Source organism: Antechinus flavipes, chromosome 6 (genome assembly GCF_016432865.1).
Source record: "Antechinus flavipes isolate AdamAnt ecotype Samford, QLD, Australia chromosome 6, AdamAnt_v2, whole genome shotgun sequence".
Lineage (NCBI taxonomy): Eukaryota > Metazoa > Chordata > Mammalia > Dasyuromorphia > Dasyuridae > Antechinus > Antechinus flavipes.
The window spans coordinates 228487660-228514076 of NC_067403.1; the positions used below are offsets into that span (position 1 = coordinate 228487660).

At 44.3% G+C, this 26417-nt stretch overlaps 1 protein-coding gene across 1 annotated transcript in view; it reads right to left on the reverse strand.

Moving 5' to 3' along the window:
- The window catches only part of ABTB2 (ankyrin repeat and BTB domain containing 2), a 181985-nt gene extending 156056 nt beyond the window's left edge, over window positions 1-25929 (reverse strand). The window contains exon 1 of the mRNA XM_051966283.1: window positions 24925-25929. Coding sequence (XP_051822243.1) covers window positions 24925-25801 — 877 coding nt within the window. The 5' untranslated portion in view covers window positions 25802-25929. The remainder of the gene's footprint in view (window positions 1-24924) is intronic.
- Between the last annotated feature and the right edge of the window lie 488 nt (window positions 25930-26417).

The following is a 26417-nucleotide window of genomic DNA, read 5'->3' on the forward strand; positions in this document are numbered from 1 at the left end:
TGTTGGTCAACATCTTCTCACCAACTTAAGAGCCTTAAAGAATTATCTAAAGCCCTAGAGAATGACCGGTCCCATCTTATACAGTTACTCTATGTCAGAGACAGGATTTGAATCCAGCTTTAGACAGACTCTCTATCCATTAAATCAACTGCCTTTGGAATAAAGCCAAATAACAGCAGCCCTTGCCTTCAAGGTTCTTGCGTTCTCCTAGAGAGTACACACACCCATTGGCTGAAACCTTGGAATCATATGGCGTCCGCACTGGCTCACAGAATCAGATTTAGAGCTGGAACAGACTTTGGAGGTCAACTGTGGCTTGTCTAGGCAACCAGCCTGGAGCACATCTGGCTGGGGTGGGGGAAGGAGAGGCTCCCAGACTTTCCATTCATAACTCGACTGGCAGTGAATAATAGCTCAGAAAAAGTGATGAATCACCAGGTACCAATTTGGAAAACTGATATGTGAGGGGAACGGGAACCTTCAGAGAGGTGGTGAGCTCTCCAAAGTCACACAGCTAGTGACAAAGCTAGAATCTGAATCCACACCTCCTTCACTGTCTACAACTGATCATCAGGATGAAATTAAGCAGCAGATCTAGGAAGACAACGATGGACAGTTTGGGAATATATGCCCTGGGTCATCAAGGGTTAGGAAAGCACCTACCCCCAAGGGAGTTTCTTTTGTATAGGGAGAGGAAAGGGAAGAGAGAGTCACTGGTTTCATTTCTGATTCAGTCAGGCTGGGTCCCTGCATTTATGTGTATGTCATTATTCAAAGTTTTCGTATAAATGTTTTCTCACTTTTGTCCCTCAGGTTAATTTTTTTCTTCTTCCTATTGAAGGAGAAAAGTCTGAAAACTATACTGCCCTTTCTGAGGAGAAAAAAAAAAAAAAAAAGAATATGCTACTGATTTCCTGGTGCTGGAATCAAGAAGACCTGAGTTCTTACTAGGCAAGTCACTTTTGCCTCGATTTCCTCATCTGGAAAATGACAAGCCACAAATCCCAAATTGGATTACACAGAGTTGGATATGATTTGGACATGTCAAAAAGCCTTTGCTTTAAGCAGACCTCTGTAGTTTGTATCTGTTGTAGATAGTGGCCAGTTGGTCTCTTGGGTCGGCCTCCTCATGATTTTTTTGTATCCCTGGCTCCTTGAGCATTCTAAAATGTCTCACTGTTTCTGTCTAGCACCACATACCATGTGAAACATTCAGAAACATGGGCTAAATCCCCAGGATCGAGCAACCCAACAGCATTAAGAGTCCACTGGTTCGACCTCTTGTAGAAAGAGACCCGAGACCAGCCAGAATCCAGGATAACCATTTTCCATGAGATCCTGGTACTGTCCAGGTCACAAACAAGCATGTTATGCTGTGAGCGAATCAGATCAAGAAGCAGATAACAAATGTCCACTTCCCGAGTTCAAATCTGGCCTCAGAGATTTAGTAGCTGTGTGACTCTGAGCAAATCACTTACTTAACCCTGCTCTTTGCCTCAATTTCCTCATCTGTAAAATGAGGTGCAAACCACGCCAGTATCCTCACCAAGAAAACTACAGATGGAATGATGACAGAATAACAGCATGGATTCAATCAGGGAGTTGTTTTGGTATCTTTCTCAGTGCTTCACATAATTCTGGCCATAGAACAGCTCAATAAATGTTTTATGATTTGTCTATTCAGATCTAATCAAATCTAGATATTTCCAGGAATCATGGTACAGAGAAAAGAGTAATGAATTTAGAATTTTTTAAAAAGTTTTAGAAAAAAATTTAAAAAGTCTGAGTTCAAATCTCATCTCTGCCACTTACTATCTATGGGAGTTTGGACAAGTTACTTGACTTTGCAGGATCTCAGTTTCCTTATCTGTCAAGAGGGTGGGTGGGAGGGAAAGGTTTCTGAGGTTTTTTTTAGAAAGCTCTCAATCTATGCCCCTGAACCTGGTCTGTTCCATTTCTGAAAGAGAAAGCAGATTGGCCACCGAGACTGCAAAAAAGACACTCCCTGGCCTGAAAATGTGTAGCATGTCATGGCACTGTCAACACTTTCTATTTTCAGCTGCAGTGGGTTAAAAAACAATAAGTAAAACACTTTGGGATGTTCAGATGGTGGGTCACCCAACTTCAAGCTAGTGCTTTATTTATATGTCAGAATGGCACTAAGTCCAAGAGAGATTCGCAAAAGGGAGACATGTCAGTGTTATTTTAAATGCCATTAAGACAGAAGAAATGCGCCCATTTCTAGAATCCATTTGGAGTCATTTTTTTCTAGAGAGGAAAAGGCAAAAAGAAAATCCCTGTTAAAGGACAATAAATACGACAAATAATAATTATGCTAATAGTTATGATGGAGAGACTCTCCTGGGCTTTCTGCATCCATTAGAGAGCTTTTAGAAACTTCAAATCACTCCCCAAAGGTTCAAGTTATATCTGCTCAAAGACATGACTAGCTTCTGCAGAAGTGGTACTAAAAGTGTGTTTTATTTTGCATCCATCTCCTCCCGTTTCCCTTGGGGATCCCACAGAGGTTGCCATCATTCAAAGCACCGTGTTCGTTCCGCTGCCCCTTTGTGAATGCAAAGCTTGGGAGACAAGCCCATGCCCCAGGTTCTCACAGTTGTTTCCAATCGACAAGAGATACACAAACAGAAGGTTGACCCATCCCAAAAGATGGTTGGATGCAAATGTGGCCAGGTGGAAGCCAGCTCCTGAATGGGTTCTTTTAAGAGAGCTCATCCCGGCATCTAAAACTCGCTTATCTTTCATTCATATTCCACAGAATTGTCGGTCGTTGCCAATTCTCTTCCCTCTTGGCTCTGTGGCAGCGGTTCCCCTCCCACTAATGAATTCATGTCACACATTCTATAACGGACAAGAGCAAGGGGAGGTATTGAGACAGACTCAGCCTTCACAATGGGCACCCCAACCCAGCCAAGAATGGAGACGGAGTGGGGGTGGGGAGGTCAATAGGTCCGAGCGGTCCAACCCCCTCGCTCAAGCTATCATTCCTTTTAACGCATTAGCGCACTCCTGGAGAAATCCATCAAGGCAATCGTGGAAAATTAAGTGAATAGAGATCTGTTTGGGGAGGGGGGTTGGTACACTGAAATATTTTCCAAGGTATGAAAAGTCCCTTTCTGAACGTTTTTTGGAGACATCTGCAAAAGCACAAGTAAGGGTCCCTTTGTGATTTTTCAATTTGATTTAACAACTTCTTAGATGGGATGAAAATGTGCTTCCTTATAAATGAGGATTTTTAGTTACTGGGCTTGGCTGTGGAGATTTCCAAGAAAGCAGGAGATGAGGATCACCGGCCATAGCAGCAGCCCCCTCCTGTTTTTTCCATCGGCACATCCTACGTCAGCATCGAGGGCTGGGTTTTCCAAAGAGCCTGTTTCCATTGGGAAGCGGCCGAGAAAAGCAGGGAAGAGAGATTCTGTCCAGTTCCTTCAGCAAGGTATTGCCTATTGTGTGTCTTCTCCCCAACCCTTCCATCTCCCCTCAACTTCAGGATTATTTTTGAACAACTTTGGAGGAGGAGGAAGAGTACCCTCTCTGTTAAGATGAATAAAAGGATCGCTTGCAGTTATTCAAACAGCGTTTAATGTGGAAAAACTTTAAAACTAGCCCTATAAAATATAAGGAGTCTTAAAAAAAAAAGCCCAACCAAGTTTCACTTTGCAGCTTGTGTTCATGAGAATAGATAGACTGTTCTCTCTCACTCTCCTTTTAACTGCAACTCTCCTACTAGCTGTGTGTATTTTGGACCCTTTCCCATCCTACCATGATTTCCTGTCTGAGTCTGGGTCCCATGGCAACTGTAGAAATTTGGAAAGCAGGCCTAGCGAGGGGTGGTAGGCCAAGAGACTGGTGCCAACTGGGATCATCTTCCATAACAAACATATTATCTATCGTCCTTGGCTCTATCCAAGGAGTTCAACACCCCCCCTCCCTACCCCCAGCTAAGCAAAAATCAATGTTCTCTTATAAATGGTTTTCTCAATATCCTTTCTCCCTTTCTACCAACAAACTCATTCAGATCATTCAAAGGAGTAAAAAACCCTATGTTTAAATTTGCATTATTAGGGGATGGCGCTGCTGAGCAGTAATCAAGAAATTAAACAGATTTAACTGATGGATGGTCTGCTGGAATTAACTTGTGAACCATAGTAAATCTTCATTCATTGATGAGTTGGGTAGATGTCATCCTTAAACCATGGTGCGGTTATTATTAGTAGTATTAACAGATGGTATTTATATAGTGCCTACTATACACCAGCCACTGTCCTAAGTGCTTTATAAATATTTCATGTTACACTCACCACCAATCCAGATATTATTATCTCCATTTTGCAGTTAAGGAAAACAAAGGAGGAGGAAGCTGAGGGTCACATAGTTCCTAAGGGTCTGAGGCTGGATTTGAATTCCCGACTCCAGATCTGGTGCTCTATCCATTGCACCACCTACCTGCCTCTTAATCAACAAGCATTTATTAAGAGTCTTGAATTCTGGGAATTGTGCTAGGAGATGGGGAGCCAAAGACAAAAAAGGAACTGTTGCTGCCTTCGAGATTATATTCTATTGGGGGACACAGCACATACACATGTAAGTTAATGCAAGGATTTACATGGTGACTCCAACAACTTGAGATTAGGGAAAACTTATTAGAACTACCAAAAAGCAAAACGAGCCTCCTTGAAAGGCCATGACATTGGACAATCCTTTGTTGGTTTGATTGTACCGGGCAATCCTTTTGCATATTTGGATTTGACTAGACTGCTGCTAAGATCATTTCCAACTCTCCAATCCTGTGCTGCTGTCATTTCTTTGGGGACACTAATAATTGGGGGAGATCAGGGAAAGCTTCGTGTAGGAAGTTGTGCTTGGTTTGAGCTTTGAAGGTGCCAGAGTTAGAGCCATCAAGTCCAACCCCGTCATTTTACAGATGAAGAAACGTTAGTCCAATTTTAGTAAATGACCTGCCACAGTCACACAAATATTAGGTGTCAGGGGTAGGATTTGAACCTCAAATCCTTGACTCCAGAATCAGCATCCTTGCCATTGCTCTCCAAGGTCCTCTGGCATAGCTATCATAATGGTGTCAACAGGCCCCAGTCACCTCAGGGAACATGAACAATTTATCTAGAAAATTTCTGAAGTGAGTTGTTTTAGTATCTGGAATCTCCTTTCACTACCTCAAGGCTGGGGATCAAGGTTGGGTATCCCCAGTCCCAGGTGCCTAGTACTCTCATTACATTATATGAGGGTATATTAATCTCCTGCTCTCTGGGATGGAACTGACAAATTCATTCATATCAACTCATTGAGGATGGATAATACTTCCTGTTTCATTCTTGTCTTTTTTTTAGGGATGAAGAACAAAGTTTTAAATGAAACGAACAGATCTCTAATTGTAGAGTTCCGGGCAACAATCTGCTAAAGGTTCATTTTGGACAAGAACCCTTTCGGTACTTCTGGCATCCCACCATTTAAGCATCAGCCCCCTATATCAAAAATCCTGCTTCTCATGGGATTAAGACAGTTCTTTGATTTCATCAGTGTGGGAGACTCTTTCCACAGGAGAAATTCCTTCTGGCCCTGATAGCTTAGGAGACTTGTCCACGGTCCCAGAGCCAGGATGTGTCAAAGACAAATTCAGGACTTTCTGACACTAAGACACTCTATCATGTTGTCTCTTGACACTCCTGATGAGGGACAAATGGAGAGAGATGAAAGCATGAGAGGCCATGTCCCTTTGTAAGGTAGGGGACCAAGTATTTCATTTTCTCAGAAAAATGGGGACCCAAAGCTAGAGACCAGCAATAAAGGCCACAGTTTCTGGCCATGGCTGTTTCAGCTCTGCAACTTATCTAGCTACATCATTAGGAGAATCAATTCATTCCCCTGGACCTTGATTTCTTCATCTGTAAAAAACCGAAGGAGGTTGGATTTCATCATTCCAAGATCTCTTCTATTTCAGGATCATGGGATCTAAGATGATATTAACAGCTACAATCAAAATCTTTCTCTTACCTAGAGCAAATCCAGTATTTAAAGTGAGCCATTTGAGGTAGCTAGCATCAGACTTTGCACTTGACTTGAGAAGGAAAAATAAAAGGACAATGCTTTTGGGCCATGATCTACCGGAAACCCACATAGTAGCAGAGAAACAAGATGACCTGAGATAACGAGCGATCCATGTTCTCTGCACACTCGGCTCACCATAAATAGAATCTCAGGGAGTCTGGTGCTTCCCAAAAAGGAGGATTTTCTTGTTTCTATCTTTTAATGATCATACGATTTGTCAAAACTCGGCAAGAGAACTCTTAAGACACTTTGAGATAGCAAAGCTTCAAAGAATTGGCTTTGTCTAATTAGCTCAGCCCTCCACACAGGGTGCTCAGAGAGAAGGAACAGGCAGGAGTTGCAGGTTTGGGGCTCACTCTGACTGCCTGTGCTCAAGAGATGGGATTACTTGGAGTCACCTCCCACTGGTCTCATTATGGCTAGGGCAGCTCTCGGTGGCTCTCCATCCCACCCAGTTTGACTCCAGCCAAGTCCCGCCGTGGTACGTGACCCTGCCCTCTAGATCCAGTTCTAGAATAGACCCCTGGGATGCATGGAATGCTCAAGAAAGACTAGTGCCCTTGGTGTGAGGGTTTGCCCAGCCCTTTTCAGGGCTGCCCATCCACCTTTGGTGGCTCCCTTCTCTCTCCGTTGGTTGTAGCACATGTAGTGACCACACTGCGGTAGACTGTCACGGCAGGTTGAGGGTAACCAGTGGACCTCAGACTGATTAGTGAGTTAGCACCAGGTAAGTAAAGACTGGGTTAGGTGGGTGAGAATGTTCCAATGGCCACAAAGGCAGCTGGAGCTGAGGGCTTGGTTCAACACTGATGATGCCCCAGGGCATCCAGTGAATTCTGGGCCATTGCCAGTCACCTTGACTTTTGTCCTGCCACTGGACCTTGATGACTCAGAAAGACAGACCGAGGTTGATAACTCCATACAATTAATTCTACCTCACTTAAATTCAACTCATGCAAAATATCACCCCATGATGTCATTTGTTCTCTTTGAAAATGGAGGACAAACAACAACAAAAACAGACCTTTGAGCATCCACCACAGTCCTCAAGAATCTGCCACAGTTTCTCTTTTATGTACATCTGCCAGATCCCTGGGGGGAGCGGTTGAGGGAGGTGGGGGAGTTGGGCTGCAGCCAGAGCATTTGTAAGCTCCTAAAGGGTGGTCTTCTAAGAACAGTCGGCAGACATCTGGGGGTACGGAACAGTCCATCAAATGAAGCCCACAGGTAGCCTATCTTGTGGCCTGGATGTAGGGGGTAGGGGGTGCCAAAGCTTAGGGTACAAGTCCAAGTGGTCACAGGCTCACTCCTGGCTACTTGGCACCAAATCCTCCACAAGACCTTCTGATCTAACCCTCCTCCCCTTCTCTTCATTTCTTACATGCTCAGGCTAAATGACACAGTGAAAAGGATGCTGGGACTGGAATAAGACCTCAGATCCAGCCTTAGACACTTACTGGCTGTGTGATTCTGGGCAAATCACTTTACCTCTGTCTGCCTCAATTTCTTCAACTGTAAAATAGAATAATAACAGTGCGTTCCTCCTAGGATTGTAGTGAGGATGATAATTACAGAGAACCTGGCACTTAATAAATGCTCATTCCCTCCCATACCCTTACAACTCCAATTGTAGCTTGAAATTAGGAGAGCTGGGTAATCAAGGATGGAATGGGTCAAAGGGCATTGAGTAATCTTAGATTAGGATGAAGAATTCAAATTCTTCCTCAGACACTTATTAGCTGTGTGAAATTGAGTAAGTCGCTTAGCCTCAATTTCACCTGTAAAATGGGAATAATAACAGCATCTATTTTATCTAAGGATTCCAGGGTTTGCAAGCCTTAGTGAAGGCTGAAAGCAAACTTAAGGAAGATAAGAAGAAAGGGGAACTCAAACAAAAATTCTGGTCAAAGAAGATCACAGCTGACACAGGTTAGACTCCTCCTCCAGTGGAAGCTTCTCTCTATCCCCCATCTATGGTCAGAATTAATGAGATCTGAATAATCAAGAAAGATATGGATTAAAAGATACAGTCCTCAGGGGCAGGGACAAGAGGGTTTATCCACCCCCAAAGCCCCAAGAACCAGAGGCCTTTGGATTTTTCCAGCTTTTTTCCTCTCCCTCTATCCTTACCCAGCTGCTCCCTCCATCCTTCCTTGATTCCCTCGTCCCAGTCAGTAAAAGACGAGAGCGTCTACTTTCAGGCACGGGCAAAGTATACTGTGATTTCAACTCTAGCTGAATCCAGGCAGCTTCCCAAGCTGTCTTTCCCATGCCTTCAGATGGGCAGGTCTTGTGCATTCAAAATAACCACAATCCATACACACCCCAAGCCACTAGCCCACTCCTCCTTGACAGATGGAAAAACAGAGACTTTGCTTTCAGTAAATGAAAAAAAAAAAAAATGACTTGTTTAGACAAGGGATCAGTCCAACAGCCTTTCCTCCCTTTCTCCATAATATGCTTATTGGGAAGGGATTCCCAGACTCCACTGGCTTTCACCAGCCTTTATCTCTACAACTGACCCTCAGAGGAGAGCGCTGATTTAGAGAGTTCATGGATAAAGCCACTGAAAGACTTAGTTACTGAACTGAGGTCATCTTTTTACAGAAGAGGCAATTCAGGGCCAGTAAGGCAGAGAAACCATATAAATAACTGGAAAAAGCAGTGAGTGTAGAGATTGAAGACCTGAATTCAAATTCTGCCTCTACTACCACCTGTCTAATCTTAACCATATCACTCAGCCTCAAAGTCCCCTAATTTCCCACTTTGGCAAATAAATAAGGGGCTAGAAGACTTCAGGTATCCCTTCTAGTTCAAGATACCTGATCCTAAATAGGATCAAAAACTTCTCTCAAGAGCATATGGTTAATAAATGGTAGATCTAGGAAGGATTTGTGTCCTAAGCCTCAGTCTTCCTCCTGCCCTGCCTAACCTGCCTAATCCCACCATCCTAAATGTGGCTTTCCCATAGATCTCCCTGTTCCATATGAAGGGAGAACTAAGACTCCCCAGATCATTCCCTCACGCCTCTCTCTGTAGGTACAAGTGGACCTCTCCACAAAGGCTCCCAATGTACCCAAAAAGCACCATGACCACACTTCCTTCCCTTTTCTTTGCTTTACGGTAAGATAAGATCCCTCCCTGCAAAGACTGGGTGGCTCCCAACCACTCCCACGCTTCTTCCTTAAACCATCTACAGGAGGAAATGGAGGGAGGGAGGGCTTTGCAGGGTCACCAGCCTCATTTTCTCCCCCAGAACCATCTGGGTCCAGTGGCCAGCTGGAGATCATGCTGGGATCTTTAAAAGGCAGAGCCATGTTCATTCAGAAATGTCCCCAGGAGTGACTCCATCCCATCTAGACACAAGCAAGTGGATAAAACATAGGGTCTGGAGATCGAGTTCAAATGTAGGTTCAGATAATTACATGCTGGGTAATCTTGGACAAATCATTTGACACCTCTCTGTATGTCTCAGTTTTCTCAACTATAAAATGGAGATCATAATAGTATCTACTTCCCAGGGTGGTTGACAGGATCAAATGAGGTTAATATTTGCAAAGTGGTTAAAATAGTATGGCACATAGCAGGCATTTAATGATAAATGTTTGTACCTTTCTTCCCCCTTCCTGACAATTATGTGAACAATTAATGGATTTCACCAGTAGGATTGTGGAAGATTGAGACTTCTTTATACATAAATCCAACATCATGTGTATCTGGATGAGGGCAATTGGATGGTAGTGTTATAAGATTATCAATATCTATAAATATTAATATTTAGATGTATAATCTATATTAATATCTCTATATAATAATATCTATATTGATAATCCTCATATTAGAGGATAAATTCCCCCAAACTGGCCCCTTGCATCCACTGTTTCCCTGGATGGTATCACAATGTAAACTTGGCAAAAAAAGAAAGCTGGCTGATGCTTGAGGTTTGGGGTGTTGATACTGGCAATAAGTTTTGGAGTCTTGGGAAAGTATGGGGGAGAATCATTATATCAACAGTAGAAAACTCCTTGTAAGGCCGTACAAAACTTCAAAAAACCCTAAAACAAAACCAACCCAAAACCTAAATCTTTCTCAAGGTTTCCTTCTTCTAACATGGGTCCATATGTAGGTTTCTTCAAAAACTCCTGTAAAGGAAGAGTTAACTCTGTTTATCTGGTTGTTGAACAATGAAATACAAAGGAATTAGTCCTGTGGCTCAGCCTCCGAGTTCCATCCCAAATAGAAGCTGAGGTTTAGCATCCTAATGGCTTTGGAGTTAGAATCACTGTCTCTCTGGATAAGTGATTTCTCTTAAATGGGTCTCAGTTTCCTAATCTGTAAAATGAGGGAAGGTTGGGCAATAATAGCCTCTAAGATCCTCTCATGCCTCCAATCTATGATCCTGATTTTGCTAGGTTTTAAAGTTGGTCCCAAGGAGCCAGGTTGGGGTGCAATACTGTTTAACCCCCTCAAGCAAGACCAGAACAAAATGAGACGGTCCACCTAAAAGCTAAAAGTAATGGATTACTCGGTCAACTGGCATTTAGTAAGCACCTATTCTGTGCCAGGCACTGTCCTAACCATTTAGGGAGCCATAAGAGAACTCCAGGGGGGTCATCCACAGGAAAATGAAAAGTAAGCTCTGGGAAAATGTCAGAATGGACCCGAGAGGCTCTTTGCACCTTCAATAATACAAAAGTCCTAGAATCCATCAGGAAAATGAAATGCAGTAGCAATGACTGGGAAGCCTCTCTTGTCTCCTTCAGGGACCAGGCTGACAGAGGAAGGGAAAGATCTCCGGGGCTGATGGCTAATTCTGAAGTTTTGGTTAGTTCTTCCAAGTGGTTAGTCACAATGCAGTCAAGCCACCTGCTTCCATTAAACATAGCTACCGAATCAAGACAATTTAGAAGAGAAGCATGATGTCCTGGGATGAGACCCCTGGTTAAAGTTGGAGAAAATCAGACCCATAGAAAGGGATGTCCTCAACTGTCACTTAATATCATGAAGCTGAACTGGAAGGAACTTACCAAATTATCTTGGTCTAAACCTTTCATTTTTTACAGATAAGGAATCTGAGGACCACCAGAAGGAAGTGATTTGCCAAGGTGGCAACAGGATTCAAAATGTAGGACTTTCTACTCTCCATTCCTCATCCTTTCCACTGTGATACACTATTTTACAAAGTGTGATTCACGTGCAGAATGAATTGGGAACCTTAGATAGACTGATGGTCTTGGAATCATCTGAGTTCAAAGCCAGCCTAAAACACTTGCTAGTGTCAGTGATTCTGGGTAAATCACTTAAGTTCCCTCAACTATAAAAGGGAGATTAATAATAGCACCTACCTCTCACATAGTATTTGTGAGGAACAAGTGAAATAATATTTGTAAAGTGGTTCACACAGTGCCTGACACATAGTAGGTACTATATAATTGTTAGTTATTATTGGGCAGCTGGTGGCAAAGTGGATAGAGTACCAAGCTAGAGTCAGGAACACCCAAGTGCAAATCTTTCCTAAGGTACTTCCTCACTCGGTGATTCTGGGCAAGTCATTTCACCCTGTTTCCCTCAATTTCCTCATCTGTAAAATGAGCTGGAGAAGGAAATGGCAGATTCACTTCAGTATATTTGCCAAGAAAATCCCAAATGGACTCATGAGGAGTTCAACACAATTGAAAACAACTAAAAATTATTTTTATTTTTATTATTATTATTTATTAGTAATAGTAGCAGCAGCTGCTGCTTCTATGAACTTGAAGATTTTGAGATACCCTGAGAATGGTGGAGTCTCCATAAATTTGGTCCTTCCATAAATGACCTTTTTCCCGCTGCGGTTCTGCTACCACTGGGATATAATCACTGACATCTTGCTGAGAAACGAAACAGCAAAAAGACCTGAATTGTCCAAATTCCACAGAGTTGGAATCTGAGCATGATGATGAGCAAACTCTACTGGAAGAGGGAAGGAGCCAAATCCCCAACGAAGACTCTTCTTTTCCCCAAAATCTTCACCCATAAATGGTGTGTGCCTCTCTTCCCCCCCAAAAAAAAGTATAGAAAAGTTGGAATCAGTGCAAAATGGGTGCTAGGGCTCTCTCTGGGCTCACTTCTGTGCACACAGTAGGCGGGAAAGGGTAAACAAGGAAAGGCCTGGAGCCCTCACAGGGACCATAAATCAGGAGGAGGTCTCAAGGAGCTAAACACTTCCAAAATTTCTTCCTCTTGCTCTATTTTAAGCAACTCACACACAGATTTCATTTGAGGTTGCTGGGTTATGTTTTTTTTTTTTTAAATTCACAGTAACAGAACAGAAATAAAAGCATTTAGCAGGTTGGATCTTTTTACACCAGTAGGTACAAATCCCATCACCACGGTCCCCAGGCCTACCTTCACAAGGTACAGTCTTCCCAGTAATTATTCTAGGATAACCTAAATAGTCCCAGTACTTCAGAAATGCAAAAGGGAGTTTTGGGTCTCTGTCAGATTTTCTTTTGGCCACAGAAATCAACCCATTCCTGTGCTCCATAAATAACAAAATATGCTTCTTCCCCACCCAGGTCACTCCTGGGAGAGGACAGGAAAGGAAAGGAAAGGAGGGAGCTGAAGGATCCAAATTCCCAGTTCTGTTTCTGGCCTCTTTTTCTGAGTGTGACCTTTCAGCTCAGGGTTCCAGGCCCAGCTCTGATACAAAAGGGCTGGACTCCCAGGCAGAGTCTTTAAGACTGAATTGCTAAGGGGTGATGATTTGTATGGATAGAGGGAGTTTTCTTACTGGGACTTTCCTATGAAGGAAGGGAAGAGAACAGGAATTTAGGGCTTTTTATGTGATAGGTACTGTGCTTCCCAACTCCTGGGGAGATGCTATTATGGGTTCCATTTTACAGAGGATGAAACTGAGGCACATAGTGACTTGCCCAAAATGATGGGATAAAATGAGATAATAAAGTGTCTGGTAAACCTCAGAGTGCTATATAAACGCTAGGTATTATTATGATTGCTCATTTTCCCTCCCCTTTTAAAAAGCCTACAGTGCCAATTACAACAAACAACATTTAAAAATATCTTGCTGGACCAAACATTTCGGCCTTCTCAATTCCTCTGTCACACAGGTTTTTAAAAAGGGTGTAGCACATTTGATTATTTTTTCTAATCCTTCTCCTACTATAAATACCCATGTCTGGCTAAGCAGGCCATTTTATAAAGCTGGCTTGCAAATTTCAGCCATAGGAGATCACCCCTGGACACGATCACCCCACGATGATGAGTTTTAAAACTTGGAGTCCAGAATCCAGGGCTCAGCTCTTGGACTGGTAGAATTAAGGCACGGTCTTATATATGATAACGATAATCACAGATAATCTGGACCCGATCACCCCACAACGATGAATTTTTAAAACTTGGAGTCAAGAGCTTTAGCCCTTGTACTGGGAGAATCAGAGAGGACACAGATTTATGGATGATAACGATAATCACAGATAATCTCAATACAAAAGAGCCTCATCTCAGCACTATTGCATGATCACCTCTTCAGGGAGGACCCAAATCCCGTCCCAGATGGACTTTTTCCAAGGCTAAGCTCAAATTTTCACTCGGGCACTTACCAGCAGTGTGATTCTGGGCAAATCACTTAACCCTTCACCTGTAAAATGGGAATAACAGCAGCTCCCTTCCAGGGTTGCTGTGAGAATCATTTGTAAAGTGCTTTACAAATCTTAAAATGCCATATAAAAGTTAGCTGTTGTTATTGTTAGTGAAAATAGTAACATTTTTATATCCCAGCATCAAAAGTGGTTTTTCCACACTTTCAGGCATAGTTCTAATTTTAAGGGAAATTCTATACATCATGTGGAGGGGGATCTATTATTTGCCATTTGGGGCTAAATCCCCCATATAGTTCCAAGCTTAGTTTCCCTTTGGTTAATATTCCCAACATGTGGCCTAATTCCTTTCTCTCTATCAACTTCAATTCACTTTTCAAAAGGAAAACAGTAAACTGAACCCCCAGTGGATTTACTAGAAAATAACTTTGTAAAATCTAACAGTAACACTTGACAACACATACTTACAGCAGAACTCTTTCATGGTGCCATGTTACAGAAAAAAGAAACATATCAAGTTTTTATGGCATATTATGCTTCCAGGGACACGGCAACCCATGGTCTACCTAAATCTCTGTGATCACAGGATTGTTGTTGTTTTTTTTTTTTAAATCATATTTGACATTTTAAGTTTAAAAATTTTTTAAATCAAATCTCCGTCAGGAAAGAAAAAAACCATGTATAAAGTGCCTACTATGTGCAAAGCACTCTGCTAAATACTTTACAATTATTATTACATCCTGGGGATGTCCTAACCCCAAATGGAGAATTGAAAGTATCGTTAAGCTTTTATGAAATCTTCCAAACGATTTCTTTTAAAAAAATGATCAAGATTTAAGAAATATATATCACATTTCCCCAGTGACTGTTCTTTCTCACTCCAAGATCCTCCTTTTCAACACAATTAGGTTCGACTTAGCATTCATTACTAAAATTCACACTGCATATTTCCAATGGAAACCATGGTTGGAACCAACTGCCATATTTGACATGATTATAACGTCCAATAGTGTGAAAATGAATGCATGTAATCACTCCAAGAGGCTCATTTATTCTCACTAATAGGGACCTAGTTCCTTCTGTACCTATCCTTTGTCCTGGTCTGGGCCAAGAGACAGGAGGCCAGAATCCCCTTGGGCTTCCAACTCATCATCTGTCCATGGTCAATGCACGCTTTCAGCACAGCTTCCTTTCCTATTAACATTGTCTTTGTGGAAACTGTTGCCCTGATTTGCCTTCTTTTTCCAATCTCTAAAGGGGCTAACTCAATTTTTTGAAATTACACTTAACAACAAACAAAAACATTCATTTCCAAGGAAAGCTTTTATTCCACCCTAAGTGCTTTGCTGCTATCCACTCTCCTACTCTGAGAGTCCCGTTTTGTACAGAGTTGCAAAAGCACACACAACCAGCTGCAGTTTACTTCTGTTTGAACGTCAGAAGATTCTTTTGGCATCCAGAATGCTTTGCTGTAAAAATATTACTTTGGGGGTCCCCAAAGAAACGCGCACTAAAAATGCTGACTTCAATTGGAAAGGTAAGTTCATTAGAGAACCCTCTCTGGCGCCCCTTTCTCTCTCTCATCCCTAACCTCTTTCCCCACATGTTTGGACAGCCAAGATGGTCTTCTGTCATTTGTATTGTCAAGACCAGCAGCTGGTTACAGTTTCAAGGTCAAGACTGCGATGGGTAATAGGAGGTCTGGAGCTGGGGTTCAGGATGGGACGGGGAGAGCATTCTAGTCTGAATTACAAAATGCAATTTGGAAAAATCTCAGCCTACACTCTGGCAAGACCGCAAACATCTGGATAAAAGATGTGGGCAGGGTTTCCACTTTGTGGCTTTATCTCCCACTACTTCCCTAGGCAAGCAGACCTTCTGCTCCCACTCTTTGTAAATCCCCCCTCATCGCTTTGCTTTCTCCCATTCATGGCTCATGCCTTTCCTTATGTTGTTCCTTCCACCCGAATACACTTCCTTGCCCATCTTGACCTGTCTAGATCCTATCTGCTCTTCCTCCTCCAAAAAGCACACTTTGATTTCTCCCACAGTACTTTGTACAATTTTATTTTATTCATCTCTTATACCTCCCTCCATGATGGTGTCTTAATGTTTCTTTTATAAAAGTATGTTTTTGATGGGCTCTATCTCAACATTCCTACTGGATTATAAGAGCCTTGAACATATAGGGAGGGGCTACGTGTCAAGCGAAGGTCTCAAGGAAGCAGCAAAAAGAACATCCTGAAGTTGAAGGTACGATACCGGGTTCAAATTCCCACTCTGACACTAGCCGAGTCTTTGGGCAAACCCCTTAGCTTTTTAGTCTCAGTTTTTCCATTGATAAATTGGAAATAAACCTGGCACTGCCTACCTGATACATAATAAATGTATGCCCTTAATAAATGTTTATCGACTAATTGACAGGTAAAGCAGTTGTGAGGGAAAAATTTGAATGGTTATAATGAACAGTAATCTACAGTACATTGCACATAGTAGGTGCTCAATTTTTTGAATGGGTGATGGAATGAATACCCAACTCGGCCCAGCTCAGGATCCTGAATCCTCTTGGTAACATATTTCTAGATAGATCCCTCAGCCTCCCTTTAGGCAACCTTGAAAGTCACAGCATCAAAATTGTTTAGGCTTATTTAAAAATAATCAAAAACAAAAAACAAAAAACCCAACAACACAAAACATGTTTCTATGACAGGCTGAGCAAACACCAAACACCTGCTACCACTTGGGGCTGCAACAAGATGGATCAGATATCCAGGGCCAACTCCCTCCCCTGGGCCGAAGCCCGAGAGTTCGAATCCATCATGACTGCATCCTAACCGGCAAAAAGAGATACAGCAGAAGTCAGAGCCATTCCGCTCCCACCCGCCTCCTTTTTCCTGGCAATGAGTCTCCTCCAGAAAGCCACAGAGCAGCAGCGGAGCCTGTTTTTTCCATCACCCCCCTCTCTAATTCTGTGATCCCCCGAGCTGCCCCTCTGCACACGGGCTCCTCATTCTCTGGGCACCAGGTTTCCAGCACGAATCATTCTTGTCCATTCCTCCGTGCATTCAGATGACAATTGCTGTCAACTCCCATTGAGTTCCAGTGTAACCCTGTCAGCACCCAAAGGAGAAAAGTCAAAGGCCCGAGAAATGACATCATTTAGCCGAGATCCCATAGGTGGTGAGTTATAGAGCTGGGATGGGACCCCAGGCCTTGCAACTCCAAAGGCACCGAGTGCTCCTTCCCCAAAGGCACCACGGGGACGCTCATTTTAAGTTTCTTCTGACAACTTTCACAGCTGAAAGGGATTTTTAGAAACCAGATGGTCCCAACCCCTCAATTTCTAGATGAAAAGACCGAAGTCTAAGGAGGCTCATCGATTAATCCAAAGCTCTAAAGTATCCAAGGTGGGATTTGAACCCAGCCTTTTTGTGACATCACGCTACCTTCCTGAGGGTAGGGGGAGGTTTGTATAGGGAGGCAGGTGCTCCCCAAAAAGATGATGACTCCATTTGTACCACGGAGTCCCTTTTCCCCATCTAGCCGATTCATCGTTAATTAGGATGTAGACGGCAACACATCTGACCGAATTTCTGCTCCGTTTGTCTTATTGATCACTCTGACAGCTGATGCTTCTGAATGGACAAGCAAATTCCCTCCCCCACTCTTAGGAGTAATGATAGAAGCTTATTAAAATCAATGGCACCCCAATGAGTTTGGCTGAGAATGCTCGAAAACTGGGACTAAATTAGGAATACCCATCGGAAGCTAATTCCTCCATTCTCTCGACAGCAACCATCTGCTTTACCTGGGGAATAATGCCGTTCTTGCCTACACCCAGGAATTTCACTGACACAAGAACCACAATGAAGAGCATTCACAACATTTGGCTGGGTAAAGAACAGAAGGTAAGGTTAGAAGTCAAGAGCCCAGTGATGTAAGGTCAAACATTAGTCTCTCTGGACCTTTGGAAAATGGGAACAATAGAGATGGAGACTGGATTTTGATTTCACTGGTACAGGGGACTGCCAGAGAAGGAAATTGTCTCTGACGATGGGGCGGCCAGATGGTGCAATGGGCCTGAAGTCAAGAGGATCCGAGTTCAAATCCGACCTCAAACACAAGCCTTGCTACCTGTGTGTGAACAAGTCACTTAACCCCAACTGATACACACACCCCCAAAAAACAAAAACAAACCCAATAACATCAAAAAAATAAAAAAAACCTGGACCTACAATTTACAGTCTTAGAGAATGTGCACTGAGAACAGGGATACATAATCACTATATATGTGTCAGAATTGGGACTCGAACTCAGATCTCCTATACCATATTGCCTCTTTAATAAGGAAAAATGCTTGTGAGAGTAAACAAGAGTTGTCCATGTGTCTGGGGGAGATTAAAAGCACCTGCCAAATAAGCATAGAACTTGGTCCACCAGAGTAAGAGTTGGGAGAGCTGGGTTTCCTGCTGGGTCACTAATAACAGCCCACATCTATGTAGGGACTTTAAGGTTTTACAAAATGTGACATTGGTAAAGTCATTTCCCCCGTTTCCTGATCTGGGAAATGAGGGAGATGGATGTGATGAACTTGTAGAGTCCCATCCAGCTCCAATAGTCTATGATTCCATGAAATACGATCTTTGATTATTATTGCAAAAGCCTGGAAACTGAAGTCAAAGATATCACTTAGTGTCCTGGATAAGAACAAACACAACAGGGTCAGGTAGGGACAAACCCTCATGTTCTGCTCTGAAATGGCCCTGGTTTAGGTCAGAATATTAAATCTTGTTGATCTATCCTGGGAAAGCTGGGCAGTGATTGCCTTGCTTCATTTCTTAAACACACAAAATAAAAGGGGGGGGGGGAGAGAAGAGGATATGCATCCTATTTTAAAAAAAACCAAACAGCTGTCCGATAAGAGTTTGGGAACCTGCACCCTCCTTTGGATAAGGAATGCAAAAGAAAAAAGAGAGAAGGCTAGCATTTCTGAGGGCAGTACCACTGCCTTTTTCACCCTCCAAGTGACTCACCTGTTAGGTATATCAGACATCTGCCTTGAAGCCCTTTCTATTATTATTTACCATCTCGCTGAGAATCCTGACAGTACCCTCTTTCAACAGAAGTTCATAGTTCAAATCAACTTAATCATTTATTTGGATAAGATGCTAGATGAAAAGCTGGAAAAAACCTCAGAGATTATCTATTCCAATCTTCTGATTTGACAGAAATTGAGTCAAAACTGTGATCTTTTTTTCCAGATTACAAAATGTGACATGGGCAAAATCATTTCCTCTGTTTCTAGATCTGGGAAATGAGGGAGAAGGATGTGATGAGACCCACGGAGGGAAAATAATTTCACCAAGATCACACTCAACAGAGCCAAGATTCAAACGGAGGAACCCAGTGCCTTCCTACTCTATCGTACTGATGTGCTGCTCGGCCCTGGTGCTAGATACCGGTTACAGCAAGAAAAATAAAACGGTTCCTGCCCTCAAACAGCTTGCAGGATCTCAGATCATTAGAGTCCCTTGTTTTTAGACACACAGAAACAAGTTGCCAAATGTTTGCTTAAAAATAATGATAATAATGATAAACATAGTACAATTAATAAGACTGCTGGAGCCCGCGGATCTGGATTCTAATGATTACTAGGTCTGTGACTTGAGACAAATGATTTGATTTCCCTCTGCCTCAGTGTCCTTATTTGCAAAATCATAAGACTGACCATGATAGTTCCCTCTCTAGGAGCCTGTGAAGGTTTTAAAGCACTACGTAGGCCTCCTCATTGGAGGCTCACAACCACCTTGTGAAGGAAATCTTTATATAGCTTACTCTCCAATACAATGACCTTCCTGTTCTTCACACAGGACACTCCATCTCCCAACTCAAAACATTTTCCCTGGCTGTACCCCACACAGGGAAAGTCCTCCCTTCCTCAGCTCTGCCTTCTGGTTTCCCCTTCAAGCCCCAGCTAAAATTCTATCTTCTGCAAAAAGATTTCTCTAATTCTTCTGAATCTTATTCCCCCCCCCCCCCCAACATCTCCAGTTTATCCTGTATCTATCTTGTCTATTCATAGTTGTTTGGAGGTTGTCCTCCTTGAGGGCAGGGGACTGTTTTTTGCTTTTCTTTGCATCTTCATTGCTTAGCACAATGACTAGCACATAGTAGATAAACTTAATAAATGCTTGTTGACTTAAAAATAGCTCCTGCTGACCTCATTTTACAGCATCTTTGACATCCTCCACCCGGGATAGAGATATCCAAACACTTCAAGACAGACCTTTTTCCAAGGTCTCAGCACTCACTGGGTCTGGCACACAGAAGTTGCTTAATAAAATGCTTGTTAAATGGGCTCTTTGGCCTTCCATATCTATCTCTGACTTGACCTGTACTTTATGCATGCATTGGCAGGAGGTAAAACAAATGAGCCACTTCGGCCAAGTTACTTCCTTAATGGACCTCTCAGCTCAGCCATCAGGAAAATGGGGGGAGGGGACCTGTAAGGTCCCTTTTTCAGCTCCAGCCTTGATTTTAAGGTATTTATTCTATTTTATCATTAAAAAAATACACTCATTTCCTTTATTATTCCTGTAATTTGCTTCCCTGACAGTCATATGTTCAAGTATAAAGAATCAAGGTTTTTGTTTTCCACATCCCTTCTTTCCTAGTCTCCTCGGTTCAGTCAAATAGTCTGAGAAAAGACAAAACCAACTGAATTTCTCCCCTCAACTCATCTAGGTTCTGAGACGGATCCAAACAGCCAAGGGCTGCTCAATTAGCACTTTCTCCGGCAGTCGATTGCCTCAGTGGGAGTCCATGCCCTCTAAAAATCCCTCAAGTTAACCCCACAGTCTGGGGAAGGTTTTCTTCCCTGCCATCACACACAGCAAGTATTTTCTCTTCTGTACTTGAACTAAGATGTTCAGACTTGCCCCAGCCAGCTTCTTTTAAAGAGCAAGCAATTCAGAAAAACCTGGACTGGGAGGACGTGTGAAGAGTTCTTCCTAAAGGTGGTTCTTCAACAGAATGTAAACTTCTGGAGGACCAGACTGTTTCATTTTGTTTCTGTGTTCTCAGGATCTAGTAAAGGGTCGTATGCTCAGAACTGGAAGGGATTTTGGAGACCGTCCCATGTGAAAAGAGCATTTTGGATAGGGGGAAACCGGGATCCCGAGAAGGTAAGATTGGCACAAATGGTGGAATCAGGATTCTCTGTTTATAAAGAAGGATTTCTACACTACCATACTGTCTTGGATACAGTGCTCGACAAATAGTAGCTGTTGAATAAACAACAGAAATATCTATTTCAACGTTAACTATGGACACTGTTACTGTATCTTTAAGAACCCATTGGAAGAACCCATTGGATAAAGCAATTTGTGCTGCCTCAGCCATGGGGCCTGACAAAGTATTCAATAAATGCTTGCTGAATTGAATTTATATACTTTGTAGGGGAGAAAATTTCCACTCCAAACCTATCATTTAGTCCTAAGGTCCAAAAGCTAAAAGGGTTTCCTCGGTCTCTACAGAAGGCCAGGGAAGATCGAGACCAGAAATTCAGAACTAATGTTCAGCATCGAGTTTACCTACGTGGGATAAAATGAGGAAACAAGCTACCATCTTCTTCCAGAGCTGTGTTTCTAAGTGCTTCTCTGTTAAAGTGGTTTCAATGCTTCCACATGAGGAAGCTATGAAGATATTATCATTTAATGGTATTTCTCTGGTAGCCTGGACATCAATACCAAATGAGCAAGCAATCTGTAACTCCTACTCTACAAAGCTAAAATAATGTGTTAGAAACACCCTGGGACTTTTATCTTCCATCTCAGACTGAGCAAAATCATTTTTGTCTGATGATCTGCATAATGGACATGAGTAGTGCTGGCTTTTAAATTCCAGGTTAGAAGAACAGAATTTTAAAAGCCATATACAGCTGAGTCAAATGCATACTTCCATACTGTATAATTAGCTAGCATAACAACAATAAATATATAATTTAAAGGGAAGAGCAGCAAGGGGATATTCACCATCTCTCTTTCCTCTGCCAGTTGACATTTGGGATCCAGCCATGCAAACTCTAACCTGACTGGCCTTGGAGGTATTTTTAATATTAATAAAAAAGGTTTGGACTTCTGGGGTCCTTCCCCAAGCAGTTTGTTTCTCTGACTAGCTTTCAGGCAGAAGTAATTAATTGCTCTTCCTCTAAACATTCATTTTATTTTGTCTAAATAGACTCAATAAATCAGACCAGTTATTGTTTAGAGCTCTTCTCTCTCTCTCCCTCTATTATCATGTATTCAAAATGAGTTTGCAGAGAACCAGGAGGTGATAAATGGTCACGCGGCCTAGCATAATTCTGTAGAGATGGTGAAATATAAAGGGGGAAATATTCTTTCTGATGAGAGAAGTTTGCTACTTCAGAGTGATTGGTTACCTTAACTGCATCATTTTTAGTCAGATTAAAAAAAAAAAAAAAAAAGCATGTATAGGCTTTATAAAGCAGCTTCCAAGCAATATCCTTGATAGCGTCAAATACTCATCCTGAATGGAAAGCCCCCAAAACTTTACACAGGATGACAGTTAACTCGGTTGTATGTGCACCCACAGTTCACAGAAAACACCTGCTTTCTAGAATCAAAGTACGGTGCGGGAGGAAGGGGGGGGAGAACAATGAAAAGAACATTGGATTTGTAGGCGGAGGCCCTGGGTTCAAATTTAGACCCATCTATTTCTTACCCATTTGATCTTGTGTGAGCCACTAAATATCTCTTGGTTGTCTCATCTGGTAAATAAGGGGTTGGGCTAGGCAGCTTCTAAGGTCCCTTTCAGCTCTGACCTAATGACCCAATGACTAGAAGTCCTTCAAGTACTATCTCTATGATAGTTAGTATGAAGATAGCTCATACTCTATTATTTTCCTTTATCTGCATCTAGCAATTCCAGAGGTTAAGTGACTAGCTCAGAGCTGGAGGCGGCAAGCGGCTGGGTATGAATGACAGATTTCAGCACTATCTATTTATTATTCGATGGACAAATACTTACAGATCCTATATTCAAAATATGGTGCTAGGTACCAGAAAGGAAACAAAAAGGAGAAAATCTCCTTGCCTTATTATATATTATAATTATTAGGAAAAATAAAAATATGCCCACCAGTAATTGCAGCACATCTGTTCTTTGCTTATATTGGTAAAATACTGGACTTGGGAATTCAAATTCTGTCTCGGACAGATATTAGGTGTGTAATATAGAATAAATCCTGTCAACCTTTCTCAGCTTCAGTTTCCTTATTTGTAAAGTGAGGATAATGGCACTTACCTCACAGAGATAGTCTAAGGATCAAGTTTATACACACACACACACACAACACATATATGTATATATGTGTAAACATATATATGTATGTGTATGTATACACACGTTTATGTATATGCACAAACATGCATGTGTATATACACACATTTATGTGTGTGTGTTTATATATAAAACCTTCTAAACCTTAAAGTACTATACATATTCTATCCACAATCATCATCATCCTTCTAAATCACTGCCGGCATTACTGAAGGAACTCTCCTTTAACTCCAGTGTCCTCTCCTCTTAAGAAAGTCATCGTTCTTGCTCAGGAATCTGAAAACCGGCTGGAAACCACCCGTGGCCTGCCTGCCTAAGCTTCCTGGTGTTCCTGTTTGTGACATCACCAAGCTGGTGTGGAGGAAACCACAATTACTAGTTGTGGCAACATCCACAAAAGCCCTGGATTGGTTTCAGGTGGGGCTGAAGCAGCAGGCCTACCAGATTGGTAGGAGGAAAAAGGGGGAGGGGGAGAGCGAAGAGCTCTCTGGATTCTTGCAATTTCCTTTATCAGTACAAACAAAAACACACTGGAGCAATCCCATTTGGATCTGTGCAGAAGAAGGCTGGGCCCTTAAAAAATAATTTTGTTGCTTTTCATGGATTTTGTGAAAATAAACAAAGCTGCTTTCTCAATATGTTAACCCTCCCAAGAACTGAGCTCTTTACAATGTCTCTATAATGTGCTTCCTGGCTTCCTTCCATTCCCTTGTTTGCCTTGCTGCCCCCAAACTGCCTTCCAATCAGATTACAGGGATGTCTTACCACAGTACCACTCTAAATATTTTATATTATGCCAACTCCTGAAACTGGAGAGTGGGAGGCAGCTGGCTGTAGAATACATTTTACACACTAAACGTTATCGGAAAGGTGGGTTAAGTATTTGCTTTTTGCCCCCTTGTCATTCTTTCAGGAGCACCAGTTATCTAGTGGTTTCCCCCACTCCTTTGCTCCAACAGAGTGTATAACTGTTCCACAAGCTCTAACTCTTCAATACTGGCCCCGGATGTTCCAGGCAGTTAAGGCTTCTCCAGGAAACACATGAGGTCAAATGTTGGGATTTTTAAAAAAATCAGGCCCTTGAATGGGGCAAAGGGCCATCTTTTGATAAAGGTGGGATTCACAAGAACTAATCTCTGCCTCTAGCTTAATGCAGTTTTTAAGCTATCCCCGCCGCCTCAGATGGGTGCCCAGGCCCGGGGCGAAGTGCAGAAGTACCTCACTGTGTCTCTACCCTTCAAACTCTTCTTTTCATCAACTCTTTAAGCTCTCAACTTTTGTAGTCTAGATGGACAGAAGGAAGTGGAGGGGGGGAGGGTTGGGAGAAACCAAGTCATCTTCTGACTTTCTCCATGTCTGTACTTATGCGAGCGGCGACGGGGCCAGAACCACAGACAGCGACCAGTGAAGGTGTCCACCAAAGTTAGAAATCATCCAGGATCATTAGCGCAATAGGGAGGAAAAACAATCTTGGACCAAGATGTATAGGAACGAAGCGCCGATTCTCAAGTCTGCGTTAAATACGGTGGCAAGAAGCTCAACAAGCGGCCCGGAGAAGCCAGCCCACCATGTATCCCTACGAAGGCCGCAGGACTCGTCCGAACCAAAGAGAAGCAGCAGTTCTGGGCAGCTCCGGGTCCTCCAAAGGCCGGGGGGCTGGAGTATTGGATGATGACCTAACAGGCACTTGACCCCTCTGAAGAAAGCCACAGTGTAGTTATACTAATCCAGTTACCTTCCGGGTCAAATCCTCAGGTCCCCCCCAAGCCCCAGCACACCTAGCAGCTCCAGGCCCGGACACAGCGTCCCAGAGGAGAAATCTAACGGCATCGGCCACCAGCCCGGCCCTCCCAACGCGACGACGGGCCCCGGTTCTTACCGTTCGCGTTCTTGCCGCAGATCAGATGCTCGTAGGGCTGCAGGACCCCCCAGAGTTCGGCGTCGTTATTGATCACCATCTCCAGGGCCTCTGCCGACACCTCCCCGCTCCCGCCGTCGGGGCTCTGGCTGGCCGTCAGCACCCGGGCCCGGATCTCCTGCACCAGGTTCTCCATGCACGCCGTGAGCGTGATGGCTGCGTACTCGTGGATGCGCACCGAGATGCGGGTGTCCACCATCCAGCGGAAGAAGCGCCCCACGGAGAAGGTGAGGCCGCAGCGCGCGGACTTGCCCTGGCGCAGCCCGTCGCCGGCGCTCATGCTGTAGAACGACAGCGCCTTAACGGCCGCCAGCGCGCAGCTCTCGGCCAGGGCCCAACTGTGGACGAGGCGCACGGCGCTCTGCACCTCGAAGCGGGTGCATTTGGCGTGGAGCACGCTCAGGCGCTGCGCCTCGCGGGCCACGCGGATCAGCGCCCGGCGCAGCAGCAGCGCCACGCGCCGCCCGGCCTCCGCCGAGAAGTGGGGCAACCGGCGCGGCCCGGCGCCTTTGCGCAGCACCCGCAGCACGTCCGCCTCCGTCCAGGGGAACTCCTCCAGCTCCGGCAGCCGCGGACAGCGCGAGAAGAGGTCCGCCACCTCGGGGTCCTCGGGCAGCACGGTGTTGACGGTGTCCCAGCTGTTGTGGCGGCTGTTCATGGAGCCCGAATAGCACCACCAGGCCGCCCCCCGGTGCTGCTGCGCCGACGACGTGAGCGCCTGCGAGTTGGACTTGGACGAAGACAGACTAAGAGAGCGGCAAGAGTCCCCGGCCCCATACCCGGAGTCCAAGGTCAAGTCCTCCAGAGTCTTCAGGGTAGAGCTATACGTGCCGGCCATGGAGGAGCCTGGCTGCGGGGCTCTGCGCGGCGAGCGGGGCAAGAACGGACGTTCACAGCTCCATGGCCCCGCGCGCCGCTCCTCGCAGCCCGGCACTAGCGCGTCCGTCTGGCCGGGGCTCTAGGCGCGCCCGGGCGTCCGCCGCCTCCGCTGCCCCGCGGCCCCAGGGGCCTGCATCGCCCGTCTGCCCGCTTCCGAGGAGAAGCGGAGTGAAGACGATCCCGGGGAGCGGGTGCCAAGACGCCCCGGCTCCGAGGAGGAGGAGCGGTCAGCCGGCGGCGGGGCGAGGGGGGAAGCCTCCCCGCTCTTCCCTCTCCGGCAGAACTTCGGCGAGGCGCAGCGCCCGTCCCCTCCGGGGGAAGGATCCCGACCGAACGAGCAGGGCGGCCGGAGGAGAGCTAATGAGGAGGAAGAAGAGACCAGACCGAGCCGCGAGTCCTTCACCGGCCGCGGAGACAGCTCAGGGCAAACTTCGGCGCCGAGGCGCGCGGCACAGCTGGCCACCGGGGCGGGCCGCCCGCTTGCAAATGAACCTCGGCGGGCGAGCCAATCGTGTGCTCCGAAAGGAACCCTGTCGGCCACTGCGCTCCGAGGGGGGCGGTCGCTATGCAAATCA